The 19338-nt window shown below is 34.0% G+C and overlaps 1 protein-coding gene across 10 annotated transcripts in view; it reads right to left on the bottom strand.

Annotated features, from left to right (window-relative positions):
* TRAPPC8 (trafficking protein particle complex subunit 8) overlaps positions 1-19338 on the bottom strand; it is an 89330-nt gene that overhangs the window by 18911 nt on the left and 51081 nt on the right. For 8 of the 10 annotated variants that reach the window (XM_082354180.1, XM_082354175.1, XM_082354177.1 and 5 more), the window contains 6 exons: positions 17743-17817; positions 17091-17217; positions 15043-15197; positions 8706-9148; positions 7211-7358; positions 5904-6000 (listed from right to left, as the gene is read on the bottom strand). In XM_082354180.1, coding sequence (XP_082210306.1) covers positions 5904-6000; positions 7211-7358; positions 8706-9148; positions 15043-15197; positions 17091-17217; positions 17743-17817 — 1045 coding nt within the window. Of the gene's footprint in view, positions 1-5903; positions 6001-7210; positions 7359-8705; positions 9149-15042; positions 15198-17090; positions 17218-17742; positions 17818-19338 lie in introns of those variants that run through there. The other 2 variants (XM_082354184.1, XM_082354176.1) reach the window with 2 other exon arrangements.

The following is a 19338-nucleotide window of genomic DNA, read 5'->3' as shown; positions in this document are numbered from 1 at the left end:
TTAATAACTATTTTATTTTATTTATTCTTTTGTTTTTCTTTCTTTCTTTTCTTTTCTTTCTCTCCCTTTTCTTCTCAGCCGTGTGGCCGACAGTGTCTTGGTGCTCTGGCCGGGTGTCAGGCCTGAGCCTCTGAGGTGGGAGAGCCAAGTTCAGGACACTGGTCCACCAGAGACCTCCCAGCCCCACATAATATCAAACGGTGAAAGCTCTCCCAGAGTTCTCCATCTCAACGCTAAGACCCAGCTCCAAAAAAAAAAAAAAAAAAGAAAAAAAAAAATGACCCAGCTCCACTCAACGACCAGCAAGCTACAGTGCTGGACACTGTATGCCAAACAACTAGCAAGACAGGAACACAAATCCACCCATCAGCAGAAAGGCTGCCTAAAATCATAATAAGTTCACCAACACTCCAAAACACACCACCGGACATGATCCTGCCCACCAGAAAGACAACATCCAGCCTCATCCACCAGAACACAGGTGCCAGTCCCCTCCACCAGGAAGCCTACACAACCCACTGAACCAACCTTACCCACTGGGAGCAGACACCAAAAACAATGGGAACTACAAACCTGCAGCCTGCAAAACATATACCCCAAACACAGCAAGTTAAGCAAAATGAGAAGACAGAGAAATACACAGCAGATGAAGAAGCAAGGTAAAAACCCACCAGACCAAACAAATGAAGAGGAAATAGGCAGTCTACCTGAAAAAGAATTCAGAGTAATGATAGTAAATATGATCCAAAATCTTGGAAATAGAATGGGGAAAATACAAGAAACATTTAACAAGGACCTAGAACTAAAGAGCAAACAAACCAGGATGAACAACACAATAAATGAAATTAAAAATTCTCTAGAAAGAATCAATAGCAGAATAACTTAGGCAGAAGAACAGATAAGTGACCTGGAAGATAAAATAGTGGAAATAACTACCACAGAGCAGAATAAAGAAAAAAGAATGAAAAGAATTGAGGACAATCTCAGAGACCTCTGGGACAACATTAAACGCACCAACATTCAAATTATAGGGGTCCCAGAAGAAGAGGAGACTAAAAAAGGGACTGAGAAAATATTTGATGAGATTACAGTTGAAAACTTCCCTAATATGGGGAAGAAAATAGTCAATCAAGTCCAGGAAGTGCAGAGTCCCACACAGGATAAATCCAAGGAGAAACACGCCAAGACACACATTAATCAAACTATCAAAAATTAAATACAAAGAAAAAATATTAAAAGCAGCAAGGGAAAAGCAACACTTAACAGACAAGGGAATCCCCATAAGGTTAACAGCTGATCTTTCAGCAGAAACTCTGCAAGCCAGAAAGGAGTAGCAGGACATATTTAAAGTGATGAAAGGTAAAAACTTACAACCTAGATTACTCTACCCAGCAAGGATCTCATTCAGATTCGATGGAGAAATTAAAACCTTTACAGATAAGCAAAAGCTAAGAGAATTCAGCACCACCAAACCAGCTCTACAACAAATGCTAAAGGAACTTCTCTAGGCAGGAAACACAAGAAAGGAAAAGACCTACAATAACAAACCCAAAACAATGAAGAAAATAGTAACAGGAACATACATATCGATAACTACCCTAAATGTAAATGGATTAAATGCTCCAACCGAAAGACACAGACTGGCTGAATGGATAAAAAACAAGACCCATACATATGGTTTCTACAAGAGACCCACTACAGACCCAGGGACACATACAGACTGAAAGTGAGGGGATGGAAAAAGATGTTCCATGCAAATGGAAATCAACAGAAAGCTGGAGTAGCAAATCTCATATCAGACAAAATAGACTTTAAAATAAAGACTATTACAAGAGACAAAGAAGGACACTACATAATGATCAAGGGATCAATCCAAGAAGAAGATATAACAATTGTAAATATTTATGCACCCAACATAGGAGCACCTCAATACATAAGGCAAATGCTAACAGCCATAAAAGGAGAAAATGACAGTAACAGAATCATAGTAGGGGACTTTAATACCCCACTTTCACCAATGGACAGATAATCCAAAATGAAAATAAATAAGGAGGCAGAAGCTTTAAATGATACATTAAACAAGATGGACTTAATTGATATTTATAGGACATTCCATCCAAAAACAGCAGATTACACATTCTTCTCAAGTGCTCATGGAACATTCTCCAGGATAGATCATATCTTGGGTCACAATTCAAGCCTTGGTAAATGTAAGAAAACTGAAATTGTATCGAGTATCTTTTGCAACCACAACGCTATGAGACCAGATATCAGTTACAGGAAAAAAATCTGTAAAAAATACAAACACATAGAGGGTAAACAATACACTACTAAACAACCAAGAGAACACTGAAGAAATCAAAGAGGAAATCAAAAAATACCTAGAGACAAATGACAATGAAAACACGACGACCCAAAACCTAAGGGATGCAGCAAAAGCAGTTCTAAGAGGGAAGTTTATAGCAATACAATCCTACCTCAAGAAACAAGAAACATCTCAAATAAATAACTTAACCTTATACCTAAAGCAATTACAGAAAGAAGAACAAAAAAACCCCAAAGTTAGCAGAAGGAAAGAAATCATAAAGATCAGATCAGAAATAAATGAAAAAGAAATGAAGGAAACAATAGCAAAGATCAATAAAACTAAAAGCTGGTTCTTTGAGAAGATAAACAAAATTGATAAACCATTAGCCAGGCTCATCAAGAATAAAAGGGAGAATTAGGAATGAAAAAGGAGAAGTAACAACTGACACTGCAGAAATACAAAGGATCATGGGAGATTACTACAAGCAACTCTATGCCAAAAATATGGACAACCTGGAAGAAATGGACAACTTCTTAGAAAAGCACAACCTTCGGAGACAGAACCAGGAAGAAATAAAAGATATAAACAGGCCAATCACAAGCACTGAAATTGAAACTGTGATTAAAAATCTTCCAACAAACAAAAGCCCAGGACCAGATGGCTTCACAGGCAAATTCTAGCAAACATTTAGAGAAGAGCTAAAACCTATCCTTCTCAAACTCTTCCAAACTATAGCAGAGGGAGGAACACTCCCAAACTCATTCTATGAGTCCACCATCACTCTGATACCAAAACCAGGCAAAGATGTCACAAATAAAGAAAACTACAGGCCAACATAACTGATGAACATAGATGCAAAAATCCTCAACAAAATACTAGCAAACAGAATCCAACAGCACATTAAAAACATCATATACCATGATCAAGTGGGGTTTATCCCAGGAATGCAAGGATTCTTCAATATACACAAATCAATCAATGTGATAAACCATATTAACAAAATGAAGGAAGGAAAACATATGATCATTTCAACAAATGAAGAAAAAGCTTCTGACAAAATTCAACATCCATTTATGATAAAAACCCTCCAGAAAGTAGGCATAGAGGGAACTTACCTCAACATAATAAAGGTCATATATGACAAACCCACAGCCAACATCGTTCTCAATGGTGAAAAACTGAAACCATTTCCACTAAGATCAGGAACAAGACAAGGTTGCCCACTCTCACCACTATTATTAAACATAGTTTTGGAATTTTTAGCCATAGCAATCAGAGAAGAAAAAGAAATAAAAGGAATCCAAATCAGAAAAGTAAAACTGTCACTATCTGCAGATGACACAATACTATACATACAGGATCCTGAAGATGCTACCAGAAAACTACTAGAGCTAATCAATGAATTTGGTAAAGTAGCAGGATACAAAATTAATGCACAGAAATCTCTTGCTTTCCTATACACTAATGATGAAAAATCTGAAAGAGAAATTAAGGAAACACTCCCATTTACCACTGCAACAAAAAGAATAAAATACCTTGGAATAAACCTACCTAAGGAGACAAAAGACCTGTATGCAGAAAACTATAAGACACTGATGAAAGAAATTAAAGATGATACAACAGATGGAGAGATATACCATGTTCTTGGATTGGAAGAATCAACATTGTGAAAGTGACTATACTACCCAAAGCAATCTACAGATTCAATGCAATCCCTATCAAACTACCAATGGCATTTTTCACAGAACTAGGACAAAAAATTTCACAATTTGTATGGAAACACAAAAGACTCCCAACAGTCAAAGCAATCTTGAGAAAGAAAAACGGAGCAGGAGGAATCAGGCTCCCGGACTTCACACTATACTACAAAGCTACAGTAATCAAGACAGTAAGGTACTGGCACAAAAACAGAAATATAGATCAATGGAACAGGATAGAAAGCCCAGAGACAAACCCATGCACATATGGTAACGTTATCTTTGATAAAGGAGGCAAGAATAGACAATGGAGAAAAGACAGCCTCTTCAATAAGTGGTGCTGGAAAAACTGGACAGCTACATGTAAAAGAATGAAATTAGAACACTCCCTAACACCATATACAAAAATAAACTCAAAATGGATTAAAGACCTAAATGTAAGGCCAGACACTATAAAAGTCTTAGAGGAAAACATAGGCAGAACACTCCATGACATAAATCACAGCAAGATCCTTTTTGACCCACCTCCTAGAGAAAGGGAAATAAAAACAAAAATAAACAAATGGGACCTAATGAAACTTAAAAGCTTTTGCACAGCAAAGGAAACCATAAACAAGATGAAAAGACAACCCTCAGAATGGGAGAAAATATTTGCAAACAAAGCCAACTGACAAAGGATTAATCTCCAAAATATACAAGCAGCTCATGCAGCTCAATATCAAAAAAAGAAACCACCCAATCCAAAAATGGCAAGACCTAAATAGACATTTCTCCAAAGAAGATATACAGATTGCCAACAAACACATGAAAGGATGCTCAACATCACTAATCATTAGAGAAATGCAAATCAAAACTACAATGAGGTATCACCTCACACCAGTCAGCATGGCCATCATCAAAATATCTACAAATAATAAATGCTGGAGAGGGCGTGGAGAAAAGGGAACCCTCTTGCACTGCTGGTGGGAATGTAAATTGATACAGCCAGTATGGAGAACAGTATGGAGGTTCCTAAAAAAACTAAAAATAGAACTACCATACGACCCAGCAATCCCACTACTGGGCATATACCCTGAGAAAACCATAATTCAAAAAGAGTCATGTACCACAATGTTCATTGCAGCTCTATTTACAATAGCCAGGACATGGAAGCAACTTAAGTGTCCATCAACAGATGAATGGATAAGGAAGATGTGGCAATATATACAATGGAATATTACTCACCCATAAAAACAAACGAAATTGAGTTATTTGTAGTGAGGTGGATGGACCTAGAGACTGTCATACAGAGTGAAGTAAATCAGAAAGAGAAAAACAAATACCATACACTAATACATATATATATGGAATCTAAAAACAAAATAAAATAAATGGTTCTGAAGAACTTATGGGCAGGACAGGATTAAAGATGCAGACATAGAGAATGGACTTGAGGACACGGGGATGGGGAAGGGTAAGCTGGGATGAAGTGAGAGAGTGGCATGGACATATACACACTACCAAATGTTAAACAGATAGCTAGTGGGAAGCAGCCGCATAGCACAGGGAGATCAGCTCAGTGCTTTGTGTCCACCTAGAGGGGTGGGATAGGGAGGGTGGGAGGGAGATGCAAGAGGGAGGAGATATGGCGATATTATGTATACATATAGCTGATTCACTTTGCTATACAGCAGAAACTAACACACCGTTGTAAAGCAATTATACTCCAATAAAGATGTTAAAAAAAAGGACTTTGATATGATGTAATATATAATTATAGCAAAGTATATACAGATATTTAAATGAGAAAAAAAAAAAGGCACCAATAATCTTATGATATTCTGGTACTGTTCTGAAAAAAATATAATCAACCAAGGAAGATATCAGAATTTATTATGAAGAGGGATAAAGGCACAAACCTTTGTTTTCAGAGAGATTTACAGATTTCTGTAACTTCCAGTGTTTGCTACTACTTGATACTTGTACTATATGGAATTCCTTAACACCTGCTTCACTCTATCAAAAAGAAATAAAAGAGTCATTCAGGATTGAGGAGCACTAACGTAGAATATTGATAACATTATTCTAATATAGAATAATGAGAATGACACTGCTACCAAAGTCAGTATCAATTAACATAAGACGAAATTTTTATTTTGAAATAAATTAACAATACATTTCAGAAATGTAAATTATTTAAATCCCTCTATAAACATTCTTAAAACACATAAGTCATCATCTTATTCACGAAATAGATTTAATTATAATATACTCCCAGTGGCAAATTTTTAAATATTGGAAGGCATTCAGTTATTAGAATCTATTATAATGAGTTATTTAATATAGCAAAAATTATTTACTGCCAATTTTTAATCAAAATCATAGCACTTTTATTTCTTCTGATCTTTCTCTCACATTCCTGTTAAGGCAAAAAGCAACAAAGAACAGAATTCCAATATACAGTCAATGTGCATAAAATTATTTAAATTGCATATATTTTTTATTCTCCTGAATAGGAGCTAATTTGAAATTATTCACATGTTCTTACTCTTACAAATATTGATTTTTTGGTAAGATCACCGAAGTATCAGCACATAGACCTTAAATGTCCTAAAATGAAGTGACCATACAAATTTATGAAGCTAAAAGAAAAAAGATATTACAGAAATAATAAGTAACATTTCAAATAGGTATCTAAACTGAATCAATATGAAGCTAAGATTCTACATTAATAAGACAACATTTCCTTCTTCAAGAATATTCATTTTGATATTTAGAGTACATAAACAGGAATGATAAAATGTTTGAAATGCTTTATATAAAGGAAATGGTACTGTTGGAAATGTATAAGTGAGGGGTTATCAAGTTAATACTGAATGTGAAATCCTAACAGAACTTTGTAAATTTCAGCACATCAAAACACATCCTCAATGGTGAGACTAGAAAGCACTTTATGAGATCTTTTTTGGGTTGAATTACTGGTATATGGCCATATACCATATGATTATATACTATATTAATACCACTAGATCCTTTTATTTGAAGTACTGAGGGATAAAATTACAAAGCAAATTGAGAATTAACATGTTTTTACATTCTATTCTATATGAACATTCCTAAATTCCTATCTTATGCTGTCCTGTGAAGGAAAAAACAATCATTACGAAAAACAAAGGATACACTTAAAATATAATTAAAGACAAAATTTAGTTTTAAACCAGCTTACGGTATTGGTATTTTCCACATCCACAAAGACTAGCATATTGCCTCCTCTGCCCTCCTCATCTTCAAGAGAATTACTTCTGCAGACAGTGGCTCGCACATTCAAAGATCGACTGGTACAAATGACTGCCGTGTGTCTTAATACTCTGTGACTAAAGAAGTAAAAATTACAAATTTAATCTAAGACCCTCTCCCAGTGTTATGTTTCTCTAATTCCAAATAAAGCTTTTTAAAACCTGTTCACCCTCAGGACAATTCATACTCTAAAAAAACCAAGACAGATACAATAAGGTAAAATTATCTAGTTAGCCTAACATTAGTTCAATTCTTTATTCTCAGTTTGGAAGAAAACTATTAGTCTCCCTTTCTCCCTGCTCATCAAACTCAGCCACAGTATAGTACATGAAAATAATCATCATATAGTCATGTCTTGATTATACCTCGTCTTATAGTAGTTCCAAAGTTAATGACTGAATGCCTACCAAGTAAATGCCAAACTTTCACCTGGCATTTAAGGCTCTCCACAATAGAGCTTTACAATTCAACCTTTATTCCCCTTTTATACATTTTATACTGTAGCCAAACTAATTATATGCAGTTCATATTTCCCAACTTGTAAATTTTCATTCATATATACAGTTACTTCCTGGAATACCCACTACTCTCTTGCCTATCCCCTTTGATCCAAATTCTGAAATCTTTACTTTCTTTGGAAGCTCATTTTACCACTACTACATTCTACAAAGCCTTAATGGATTGCTTTGGCCAGAGAACTCTTTATCACCTTCGTAAGGGGAATTAACATTTACCGAGGACCTAAAATATACCTGTCCTTACAAATATTATATCTTTTTGTTCTCACAGTAAGCCTTACAAGATATTTTATTAAATTTTAAAATGTAGCACAATTATTCCAGGTTAATTTTGTAAAAATGACAACGGCATTATCATAAAATACTCTACTGCGCTGCAGGCTACAGATCCTTGTGTAAGTCAGTTAGGTTTGATTTCTTCAGCCATGCCCATAACACCACCTAAATCATGTGCTCTGCAAATACATACATTTTGGGAGGCAGGGGAGGGCACTAGGGAAAAGGAAAAGTAAAACAGAATAATTTTCTTTAAAAAGGATGACTGTAGGCAAGTTGTCTTCATATACAAATGACACCCTGTTTTAATACATGATACCTGTGAATTTCATTATTATGTGATAACTCTGGCCATAGTACTTAGCTGTATCAAAGAATCATGAAGTTTATAGAAAGAAGCATGAAAAATATTAATGTAGCTTAATTTTTTCCACTTTTGGCTGCTTAGAACTTACAGTTAGATTAGGGACAACCTCAGATATAAACTTCATGCATAATTTGGAAGGGAGTAATTTCTTAGTAAACTATGACATATGTTAACAAATATCAAAATGTTTTTTTGAATGGGTGTATATATATCTATATATATTAGACACAGAGGTTAAACCTAAAAAGTTTTATAATACTCACCGTATTTTAGGCTGCTTTTTAACACTTTCATAGTAAAACAAAAAGTTAATTTCATGGACACCTTCTTCATCTGGCCCACGTAACCACATTGGTAGCTGAACTGAAGCTCCAGGCAGAAGAACAGTGTCAGGAAGGGGAACAGGAATCACCTCTGGCTGACTTCCTATGCCAATGCCAAAGTCTACAGAAGAAGCTGATGATATGAGTGCTGTACACACAGAGGTAGAATCTGTCACAACAGTCTTGTAAGCACTACAGTTCTCAGAAGCTGAGGGACTTAGTGGTGTTAGAACAGCTGTGTTACCACCAAAAGTAAAGAACTCTGGACGTTTAGAAACAACCTTCAATCCAGTAAGAGGACATTTGCTGACATTGACAAATTCTACATATGCTTTTCGGATTTCTCCACAGAGAAGCCCTGTAGGAAAATGTATAAAGAACACCTGCATTGGAGGGAAAAAATATTATTATATTGTCTGTTAAAAATTCTGAACCTCTAATTAATAACACTTTAAGATGCTGTATTTCTTTACTACAGGTTTACAAGTATTTTATTAATTCTCTTTGATATCTCCCTGGGTATTTGGTATTAAGAACTCCATTTTAAAAAAGAGGATGAGACAGAGACCAGTTTTACTCAGTAGCAGATTTCAGAGTTATGAATTAAAGGTACAATGTCAATAACTAGAGGGCCACCGGCAAAACTTTCACAACTGTGTAGATTATGGACAAGAGAAGCTATAAATAATTTAGCGTGGTTACATGAACAATTATCAGCTGTAAAACCCTTAACATTGTCAACTTAAAAAGTAGCTCAACTATCTATTTATACATCATTAAAATGAAAAGATGCACAATAGGTCTTAAAAGGGAAAAGCATGTAGATGCATGATTCCATATGTATAATTTAAAAAGCCGGTATCTTTGAACATCCTCAGGCTTTCAGTAACCTGTATGGAAGCAAAACCTGATCTGACGAATGGAGGCTCTTTATAGCCTTTTCCATTTAGTGTGATATTCATGTGGTTCACTCAAGCCACGTTAATGTGCTTGATTACCAGGTGCTGCCACAAACCCAACAGGGGTCACATAATGCTTTAGATAAAAACACACATGTATATGCACAATTTCTAAAAATTAAAAAAAAAAAAAATTGACTTCCAACACATGCCTGGCCTCAGGATTTCAGATAAGAGATGGAAATACGGGCTAACGAAATCATCCAGTAAGTCATTTGCATTTAAAAGATCCAGAAGAATAAATGTCAGAAGTACTCTGACAGCATCTAAGAAAGGAAGAATATAAAGGTAACAGTATGAGGAATAAAGTTACAGCTGGCTGTCCCAAAGGAGTTATGAAAGTCCAGTGGAAATATCTGTGTCTTTTAATCTAAGTTTGAATAGGACTTCATTATGGCCATATTCTTAATGAATCAGATAAAATCTGGGAAAATCAGAAGCTTTAAAAATGGACATGAGAAAATAAGAGATTAAGGGAGAAATCCAAAACACAGATTAAGAAGATGGGAAAAAATAAACCAAGTATAGCATTATACTGAAGACACTGACGATGTACTAATTAGCTAGTATCAAATAAGCTTAGTCAAATAAGCGAAAATTTGTGAGGGAATATCAATTTTGAGTTGTTATATCAAAAACAACTGCATGAGTAACAAGTGAAATAGAGTACTGTAAAGACACACTAAAACACACACCGATACCCAGATACCATCAATAAGGCTACAGCACTGGTAGAATGGGAAGGGTGATGGAATAAGACCAGGGATACACCACTTGTAGGATATTGTGTAATATACCTTCAGAATAAAGGTTTTACTAAATACACTATGTTGACTCTAAGGAGAACCAGTGTATCTAGCCTTTACTTCAAATGCACTGTTGCTGAAAGTCCTTTATTTTATTTTATTTATTTTTTGGGCGGGGGCAGCTACATTGGGTCTTAGTTGTGGCACACAGGATCTTTTCATTGCAGCATGTGGGCTCTTGGCTGCGGCACACAGGCTCAGTAGTTGGGGTGCGCGGGCTTAGCTGCCTCATGGTGTGTGGGATCTTAGTTCCCCAACCAGGGATTGAACCCGCGTCCCCTGCACTGGAAGGCGGATTCTTAACCACTGGACCACCAGGGAAGTCCCTAAAAGTCCTTTTAAACAGGTGGTGTTTTGGACAGCTTCAAATTTTAATGGAAAATAAGACCAAGAACCAGGAATGTGACTTCTACTAATTTATCCTAAAGATATATGTGTGATATGCATATACATAATGTATAAAACTGATATGCAAAGGTTATTCATTGTGGTTTTATCTGTAACAGCAAGTGATTGCACACAAGTGATAGACAAGTCTGGTTGAATAAACTACAGATACACAACTTTCTGCCTATGCAGTGAGAACCTGAAGGGGCCTGCTCTTCTTTCTGCTTTTCTATGTTAAAATTTATCCTAACAAAATGTTAAAAATTAATAAGTGAAGAAAATGTTTTGGAATGACACCATTTTTTCTCCAACAGAACTTAAATACAAAATATTTCTAAGTAGATATAGCTCATAGCTCACTGTCTGCTTTCAGTATGCTATACACATGAGAGTTAACACATGACACTTTAATTATCTTTTCTCAATGAGTTTCCCTAATTTTCATCCTCAATCTTGTTTTGATAAATATATACTGTTAGAGAGACTATTTCATCAGATGTTGTAGATTGATTACTTCTTTCACTACTCCCTTAAACACTTCAAACTCTATAAAATATTTCTGACATAAGATATTAGGAATGGGAATATTCTATGATTTTTTTTTACTAATATTAAAGTATATTACTGTTCATCCAAGTATAATATAAGGTCTCTTAGCTGACCTCCATCCTACCATGTCTGTTGGATTAACCAAATTCTCTAGTATTTCAGTAGAAAATACTAAGTGATGTTTATGGAACTGAACATTAGTAGCTTTTGGCTTTCTACTAAACCCACCCTCTTTTATACCTTAAAGTACAACTTTTATCTGTAGATAAAATCTAGACATATACTGTACTTAGATTACTTGACAGTTTCCCTTAGCTTCTCACTCTGAAGAAACCAAAACTGGAAACTTAAAATGTCAACTTATGGATGTGGAAGAATGCACGAAAGATGAAATGAAACTCATATTAGGAAACCCATACCAACACAAAGAACTCATAGAAAAGACCTCTAACCTAAACCCACACCCCCAAAATAGTAAATAAATGGATATTTGTATGTTTTCAATTAATGTTTAGGGTATGGATCTATTATGGTTTTTTTGGTTATTCACTTTACAAGCTTTTTTGTTTAATTAACCAAACACCAGTTGCTGTATTATGTAGAACAAGAGGTCCTCTGCTCTAAAACACCCTTTTCAGGGAGAATTGCATCTGTAACAATAAAATTTAAAAAACAAAACAAAACAAAAATACTATGGTATGCAAGAGGCAAAGTTAAGTACAGAACCAGCAATATCGAAAACAAGATGAATGTAAATTTAAAGACTGTTGAGTTAAATAGAACTTAAAGTCAAACAAACTTAAAGTCAACTGGTTCAACTTTCCTCATTTTATAAGTGAAGAAACTTTCCAAGATCAAATAATTAGAGATGGGCTTATGAAAAGCTAAGCTCTATCCTTAACAATGTGTGCCTGAGAAGCATTGCACTTAAAAACCATTGGCACATTTAACAGTCTTAATAACTGAAGAACATTTAACTGATATGGTATAATGAAAACCATAAGCTAGGAGAATCTATAAAAACTGAGTATTTTGGTATTCTCTACTGATTTATCTCAAAACTTTAACCAGAGAGGTCAGAATCTCCCCTTCTGCAAGTAAGCTCTAGCAAATTCTTACATATACAATCCTAAGCAAAATGTTTATTAGTTAGTGACTTCTAAACTACAATGGTATTGAATAGCCCTAAAATAACATTTGGATCCCAACTCATTTCATCTTCAGTCTCAAAACTCCTAGCTATAGCAATGCAATTGTAATAAAAATGCCAACTTTCATTATTGTATTATTGTGGGAACTTGCAAACTTGGACAAAAGTGGCACAAGTGTAAGAAAAAAATTATTATGAGGCCTCGGCTTGCCAAATTAAAAAAAGATGATAAAGCAAGAGTATGGAACTGACACAAAAACAGAAGAAATGTCAAGGAGAATAGGTATCATCTGCATAATATACTTTCAGGATTTTAGTATATTAGAAAGATGCCATAATAAGTTGCCAATATTCAATTAATGGTAATTGGGACTAGAAACAAAGTTTGATCCCTACCCCCTGACATTCAGAGAGTATATTCCCTTGGATTTCAAAGCAAAGCCACTAAACAATAAAACTATAAAAGTTTTGACTAGGGAAGTCTCTGTAAGTAAATATAAAACTTAGAAGCAACCAAGTAAAGGACTATCAGTTAAGAATGATTTAATATAAGTTAAAAATCTTTAAGTGGTGAAACACACCAAATCAAAGTTAAAGTATGTGCAAATATTTATCAACCAGAAACTGGCACTGCCATCAGTCTTCAATGAGTCTTTTATTTGCCCTACACAACTCTTTAAATGCAACATAATTAAGCAAGTGTAAAATCTGGGCAGAATACATGCAGCTCAACAACACCTTTCCCTCAACACACACACATCACCGTTTTCATGAGCATGTTACCTACCCCACCACTATAGGATTAGTACCCATAAAGTCATCCAATGAGAAAAAGGAAGTTAACACCAATTAAAGGGAATCATATGGACTTACAGAAGAAAAAAATCATACGGACCAAAAAAATGAAGATTGACTAACCCTATCAGTTATCAAAGAAATGCCATTTTGATTTGCAGAAGTTAAAAAAAAAAAACAAAAAACCTGATAGTATCCATTATGGCACAGACATGAAGCAATGGGCACTCTCATTCTGAAGGAAAAGAGTCAATTCCTACAGCCTTGCTGAAGGTAATTTTATAGTATATTGCACGATTGACCCAACAATTCCATTTCTAAAAGCCTAGCCTAAACTAGAACATGAACAAAATATGTAAATAATGTTTACTGCAGAACTGTCAGTAATGATGAAAAACTAGAACCACACTCATCAATACGTAAATGATTAAAATACATTATAATGTATCTGAATAAAGGAATACCTTATCTAGCTGTTAAAAAAGAATTTTACTGATTGAAAACACAGACCAAGTTTTGTTGTTAAAGACAAAAAGCAAGTCACAGGATAAAATGTGCAGTATGATTACTAAAAATATATATAAGTGTACAACGAAAGGTCTGAAAAGAGAAACATCAGTTTGGAATCACTGGCACTTTCTGAAGGTGAATGACTAAGCTTCTAACTCCCCTACTAGAGAAACCTGAGGATGCAGGAGGAAGGCCCTCCTTCCAGTGTTCACACTTATACCTCATGGCTGTGCCACTGGCCTGCCTCTCAGGTAAACACCTGATTCAAGGTGGGCCATAGTTCTTTCCTAGAAACTTGAAATTTGTAATGAAGTGGCACAAAGACCAGAAGTTGTAAGACTGAAGTCATATCAAAAGTAACGCTTTCTAAAGGCTTTACGAATTCCCTGGAGCTGCTGAGTCTTATTCTTCCTTGAGACCTACTGTTCTATGTTACTTTAGTTTCCATGAGATATTCCAAAATCCTTCAAACTAAATAATATTGGTGGGGGGAGGCGGGTTATGCTACCCGGCATCAGTTTCTATCTTTTGCAACTAAAAGATGGCATGAAAGTATGACAGGGTGGGATACAAAGAAAGTGAAGGGAATATTGGTTTTATTCATATAAAAATTATCTATATTGCTTAAATTTTTTACAAGAATTAACTCCTGTTATTTTTATGTCCTACCCAGAAAGAGCCATTGATTTTAATAACAACCAAAGTGTTCTTTCAGAAGGTTTTTCTCAACTTCCATTAGTATTTTGAGGATTATATCTTACAACCTGACTGTGACTTAATGCTAATTTGCATGATTACCTTATCTTTGCGAATTACATCTGTTCAGCATCAGCTTTTTTTTGGCCACACCACACAGCACGCCAGATCCCAGTTCCCCGACCAGGGACCAAACCCGCACCCTCCCACAACCCCACAGTGGAAGCACAGAGTCTCAACCACTGGACCGCCAGGGAAGTCCCCAAGAATTTAAAAGTGCAACCAAAGTCTAAAATTAATCTACCCAAAATATCATACCAAAGTCTAAATCAATAATACCAAAGTCTAAAATTAATCTACCCAAAATATCATCCTCACCTTACAGATAAATTATTAAGTGCATGAAATTTTAAAAAGTGAAATACCTCCAACAGTGGCATTTCCTCAGTGATTATGGGATCTAGACGTCGATCAGGACCATATTTAATAGATGTTTTCTCTTCTTTTGTGTTGTTAAGTCGAGGACCTTGAATTTCTAAATCCTGTCTCCCTCGGACTGACATACTCAAGGAATGCTTTCCTGAAATAAAAAACAATCAATGCCCTAAAATAATTTGGTATGTTAACTGGTAACAATTTAGCTTGAATATATGAATACTGTATGTTTCAGATTATTTCTAGAAAAATTCTAGACAATTACTAATTAGCATGGTTAATCAAAGAGTTAAGCATATTTTATTTCCATGCTTAACAACACCTATTGCATGCTGCTTAATTTCTCATTTTATTAGGATTTACTTACTTTGCAGAAGGACTACTAAATAGGAAGTTTTTGAAACCTATATTTAACCATAATGGCTATTAACCAAAAAGATCTATCTGACAGAACAGCTACTCATATTCAATATATATATTAATTTGAATTATTTCTGGATTATAAATAACTACATCTTCTTAATAGACTGCACAAAGAAAATTAAAGATAGTATAGGTAGCTTTCTCAAAATTAAACTCACTTAATAATCATGTGAGATTTTCCTCAAAAGCTTCCACACATTGCATGTAGGTGTGAAAAAAGCCAGGGTGTACAATTATATTTCCTGCAGGAATACTTAGAGACTTTAATGTGCTGAAGATCACCGTGATACTCCCAGACCAGACACACAATGCAGCATTTCCCATACCTCATCTGACCCAGATCCCTATTAGCATTTTACATAGTAAATAGAACTACACTAAAACTTCAGAAAAATTCTGCTATAAGATGCAATTTAATAGTTAATTCAGGTTCTCCTCCCACTAATGTCATAAAATAACATATTTATTAATGCATATATTTGGTACCTTAAATGAAGCAATTAGATATAATTTATTGACAACCGTAACTTTGTGGTACTTGATTAAAATCCTAGGTAGGTACAGTGGGAAAGGAAAGAAGCTTCAAAAAGTTTTTAACACTCAGTTTACTTACTTAAAATATTCAAAAATTAGCAAGATTATTTATAAAAGAATCTTGTCTGGTGCTTTTCAACCAAGAATTACACATATAGTACTAAAATGCATAAACACCATACTCAACTTTAGTATCAATTTTTTGTTTATAATTTTTGAATTCTTATGGATTCATTCCACTTCTGTATACTTTTTAAAAAATGTTTTATTGAATTATCCTAGATATGCAGGCAAGTAGAAATATCCAACTGAAGGTTAAAAGGACCAACAAATTTTCCAAGTGTTCCCAAAAGATTTCCCAATATAATCAGCTTTTGTAAATGCTAAATTCAAGTCTGCCAATGACTATAATTTGTTAAAAAAAATAATAAGACTTAGCTACTAAAATTAAGAGATAGAAGTGATGGATTTTATAGTAAACTCTCTCTCTAGCATCTTGTTAACTTAAACTCAAATAACAATTACAAGGTGATATTAGAAGGGTTCCATGAAATTAAAGGGCAAAAAAAAAGGCAAACCATGTTAAACATATATCTGGTAGTTTTACTCTTCAAAACTTTGTAAAACTTATCATCTGGTGCACCAAGAATATCAGCTTAACTCTAAATCCTACTCTTTTTACAAAACAGATGACAGAATTTAAGGTGTTTCACATCCAATGATATGAAAACACTGGTCTTTGGTTTGCATATTCAAAAAATAGAATATATTCAGACAATTTTTGTAGTGGCAGCAGACATCTCAACCAATGGTTAGAATATATTTAGTTAGAATTTACTAAATTTGGATCAATAACAAAAAAGAAAAATACATAGGGTAGAACCAAAGAATTATCAAAAATACGTCAGAAGGGAATAAAGTTGTTTATTTTTGAAGCAATGGCAGAGTTAAAAATAATCCAAATTATTCATTCTTTCATTTGATTAAGTGCCTTATTAAATGTACATTAAACTTATTTTTAAAATACCTCATTTTTCATTTTATTCTATGGAGATTTAATTATTAGTTTCTATAGCTTTACCTGTGTGACATCCAGGAAGAGCACCAATGCCATCTACTGTCATGGAGCCCTGAATAGTGCCAAGATTATAAACAACTCCCAGAATATGCAGCTCCCCTATGTGATGGGGAAAGAGCTTTAGCCTTGCCTGTGGAGATATTTAAGTCACTCTTATTATCTGTTTTCATAGTCTCTTCAATAGTACAATACCTAAATTCTGTAATGTTGCAGAATTTATATTTAATATCAATATAATTTAATATCAATATAAACTCATGACCTAAACTTAACTATCAATTGATTTCTCTTATAGAAAGCATTTTCTTCAAAAGAAATTTTCTAAATTCAGAAGTTATGGGCCTGGATCCTCATCAGTACTTTTAATAAAAACCAAAATATTCTGGTCAACCAAATATCATATGAAATTACAACACTCATCCCAAGAAGAAAGCAAAAACTTTTTTCACCAGGCTTCTTAGGAAATTAACAAACTAAAGGCCGCTGCAAACCTACTTTCCCAATCAATTTCCCCCCGTGCAATTCCAGTTTCCTAATATTCCAAATTTTAGTTTTTAAGAAAACTGGAATATAAAACAAACTGAATAAATGGATTTTTAAAATTTGTTTTCATCTTACTTTTAAAGACTTGACAGAAAAATAATGAAAAAATTACCACTTTAGATTCTTCACTATTAATTAAGAATTCTGAAACAACTTCAGTTCCAATCATTTCAGGTTCACCTTTTACCTGAAAAGTAAATTATGTAAAATATACATTCTAATGAATAAAGTATCAGATTATTAACATTTCTATGTATCAATATTTAAGAACAATAACAATAGTTATAGTTAGCATTTATTAGCTTTTCACCATGTGCTAAGCAATATGCAAAGTGCTTTGATTTCACTCCGGCAGTAAAGTCATGCAGTAGTAGGCACTTGATTTATTTTATTTTCATTTCATTCAGTCCAATTCAACTGCAGAGGATAAGTGATCTACTCAAGGTCACAGCCACCAAGAAGATAAAATCTCAAGAGATACAAGTTCAGTTGCTCATTGCAAAAAAATGGCCATTTAATTTAATCTTGCAATAAGAGCAAATTTTTTCATCTTTTACTCCGACCAGCCTCTTTTTCCAAATTGGCTAATTACACATGGAAAAAGTAATAACAGCTTAAGTAGGATACGTAAGATTGGTGGACAATAAGGGCAGTGCGGGAGAGCAAAAAAGTCCTGTCTCTTCCAAAAGCAGAGCTAAAGTTGGCTCACACTGGGGGTAAACTTAATCCTCATAAACCCTGTTTAAATTTTACCATGAAATTAGCTAATTGACACAAGAAATAAAAATTTCATTTCCCTAAATTCCAATTCAGCATCTTAGTCCATCACCAGTAGAAGCTCATGAAGAAACCCCAAAAGTTTGAAATTTAAAGAAAAAAGTGCAACTTCATTATACACAATGACAATTTTCACTTAACTTTAATAAACCTCCTTTAAAACCTAATATCTTGAACAGACTAACACACATCAAAAACTAACAGATCTTTTAAAAAAACTTTTCCAAGAGTGAACAATTTATACTCTTCTAATTTGTATTCCAGGCATCCAAAAAACATTAGAAAAATTACTGAGGTTGCTAAAATTCAAGTCAGAATAGAGCCTGGGAAACCTCAATCTTTCAAAACTATTCACAATAAGTACAAATAATCACAAAATGTCTTCAAATGAATTTAAGCAGCAAGACTTAAGACTTAATAAAGCAACCTTTAAAAAACTGAAAACGCTTCAAGAGAAATAGTTTAAATAGTTTAAAGTTAGTATAACAGACATCTTCTTTTAAGTTCTCTCTTCATAAATCAGCACCAAAATATTGGGATACTTCCCAATTTAAAAATAATTTTTACCACATTATTAAAGCATATAGCAAGGTAGTATAAAGAAGTGTAAGTAACATAAAAGATATTGGTGAATAAACTAATAAATAACTAAGTAAAAAAATGTACTCGCCCAAGTTATTTCGGTTACAATCAGCTGGGTAACAAAATTTCCTGCCTCAAAAATAACTATCTTAAATATATAAAGAAATTATTAGACATACATAAGAAAAAAGATAAATATAAATGAAAGTTATGACAATTCACAAAAGAAGAAATACAAAAACAAGAACTTCAACTTCACTAGAAATCAATGAAATGGAAAATAAAATAGTAAGACAGCATTTTTCTTAACCTATAAAATCGAGATTTTTTTAAATAAATAAGAATACTT

Source organism: Balaenoptera borealis, assembly GCF_965194805.1.
Source record: "Balaenoptera borealis genome assembly, chromosome: 14".
Classification (NCBI taxonomy): Eukaryota; Metazoa; Chordata; class Mammalia; order Artiodactyla; family Balaenopteridae; genus Balaenoptera; species Balaenoptera borealis.
This window is presented reverse-complemented; position numbering and strand designations above follow the sequence as displayed.